At 55.6% G+C, this 2,032-nt stretch overlaps 1 protein-coding gene across 1 annotated transcript in view; it reads left to right on the top strand.

Moving 5' to 3' along the window:
• Positions 1-1,507: 1,507 nt before the first annotated feature.
• The window catches only part of NID1 (nidogen 1), an 85,301-nt gene continuing 84,776 nt past the window's right edge, over positions 1,508-2,032 (top strand). The window contains exon 1 of the mRNA XM_077751698.1: positions 1,508-1,972. Coding sequence (XP_077607824.1) covers positions 1,748-1,972 — 225 coding nt within the window. The 5' untranslated portion in view covers positions 1,508-1,747. The remainder of the gene's footprint in view (positions 1,973-2,032) is intronic.

Genomic DNA, 2,032 nt, shown 5'->3' with positions numbered 1-2,032 from the left:
CAGAAGCCATGTATTGCTTCAGGTTAATATAGTGGTTAAGGTTGTCCTGGAGCTGGTCCTCGACCAGCTTGGGTCACCCGAGGGCTTCCAGCCATGTGACCTTAGCAGAATGATATAAGCCTCTCTGAATCTGTGTGCCCCTCTTTCGTAAAATGGGGATGTTCTCTGTCTCTGAAAGTTACTGTGGTTGCAAAGCCAATTAATACCTGTAGAAACTTAATATTTTCTCTGATGTCTAATGAAGTTAAAGGAAAAAGATGTCGAGAGTAGATCAAAGATTTTATGTTCAGAGGGAGGATTTCATTTGCTTTTTATGTTTTCTACCGGTTCAGGACTCATGCTGCTTATATTACATTGAATTTGCTGTTTATTGGGAGAGTTATTTCAAATTGGGTCCTAGGTCCTTAATTTTAGTTGGCAACAGGCAAGAGAAATGCCCTGTTGACCCTCCAGGCTTTAACAGGTCTGCCAGCCGCATATCCAACACCCACTGTGCTGGGTCCTCCTCCCTGACTTCAAAAGGCAGCAGTGTTTGGAAATCCTCCAGGCTTAAAACCTTACACCGAATTTTAAGTTCTCTCTCCAACCCCCATATCAAATTCAAAACCAGGTCTCATTCCTTCGTTCATTGTGATGCCTCTTAGATTCAGTTCTTCTCAGTTCCACCTTTTCCTTTCTCATCCTCCCCTCCCCCTCCCATTTTCCTTTTCAACAGTCCTGGATCTCCTGTCTCTACTTTCAACCCGTGACAAATTAATGATCAACCCATTGGTCAGGACACCACTTATCTCCCTTTGTCAAGAACTCTCAATAGTTATCCTCTGAGTGTTAGGGTGAGTTCAGATTCCTAGGTTTGGTATTAAGCCTTCCTCCCAAATTCTCAACTTTCTTTTCCCAAATTCTCAACTGGCGGATGGCGCCTTGGTTCCACGTTCCAGACCGTCCCTTCCCCAGCCTCCTGATGAAATTCCATGCCTTCCAGAGGACTCAGTTTGTTTCCCACACCCCCCAGGAAGCTCTCCTTGGGCAATTATTCCAGCCCCAATGCCCTTTAGCCCTTGGGGCATCCCACCCAACCCAACACTGAATTATTTTACACCCTTGTGAGTTTGTCTTGGAGGGTAGGACCCCATGTTTGGCCGAATGTCCACATCACCAGGCTAGGATCCCTCACCCGATAACGCTGGAAAACTGGACGGATGTGTTCAGGAACATGCTCCTGGTCCAGTCCCTACTTGATAATTCCCAGCTCCTACCCCTCCTCCAACCAGAGTGTGACCCGGTGAGTCCGACCTCCGGACGCCCCCGAGCAGCACTGGAGTGGACTGTGTTCCCGAATCCTGAGCGTTTCCACGTAGCCCGCCCTCCCACTTAGCCCTGACCCGAGCCGAGGACAGTGGTGCAAAGCCCCGCGCTCTGCTCTTCGGAGGTTGGTTTCGGGTACCTCGGCCATCAGCGCCCAAGACCACGCAGGGGTCGAGGGTGACGCTGCCGGAACCGCCGGGGGTTTTCAGTGTCGCCCCTCGCCCTCCCCCTCGCGGCCATTGGGCAGCCTCGGCGGCGCGCCCTGTGGACGGGGCGGGGCCCTCCCCATCTCCCCTGTTCCCCTCCCCTGTTTCCAGGGGTGGGATCGTCGGGAGGCAGGCAGGGGGCGTGGAGGGGCTGCCGAGGGGCGTCCGGTTACGTCTCCGCCTTCCTCAGCCGTGTCCGCCGAGCCGCTAGGTTTGCGGGACAGCAGTTCGTGAACATGCTGGCCGCGATCCGCCGGAGCGGGGCTGCGTGGACGCGGGCGCTGCTGCTGCAGCTGCTGCTGGCGGGGCCCGGGGGCTGCCTGAGCCGCCAGGAGCTCTTTCCGTTCGGCCCGGGACACGGGGACCTGGAGCTGGAGGCTGGGGATGACCGAGTCTCCCCAGCCCTGGAGCTGAGGCAGGCGCTCCGCTTCTTCGACAAATCCGACATCGACTCGGTCTACGTGAGTGCGACCCGGGGCGGGCGGCGGGGTCCGTCGGGGCGGAGGGCGTGGGAGCCGTGC

The sequence above is a fragment of the Crocuta crocuta genome, unplaced genomic scaffold (assembly GCF_008692635.1).
Source record: "Crocuta crocuta isolate KB4526 unplaced genomic scaffold, BGI_CrCroc_1.0 scaffold59-1, whole genome shotgun sequence".
NCBI lineage: Eukaryota > Metazoa > Chordata > Mammalia > Carnivora > Hyaenidae > Crocuta > Crocuta crocuta.
This window is presented reverse-complemented; position numbering and strand designations above follow the sequence as displayed.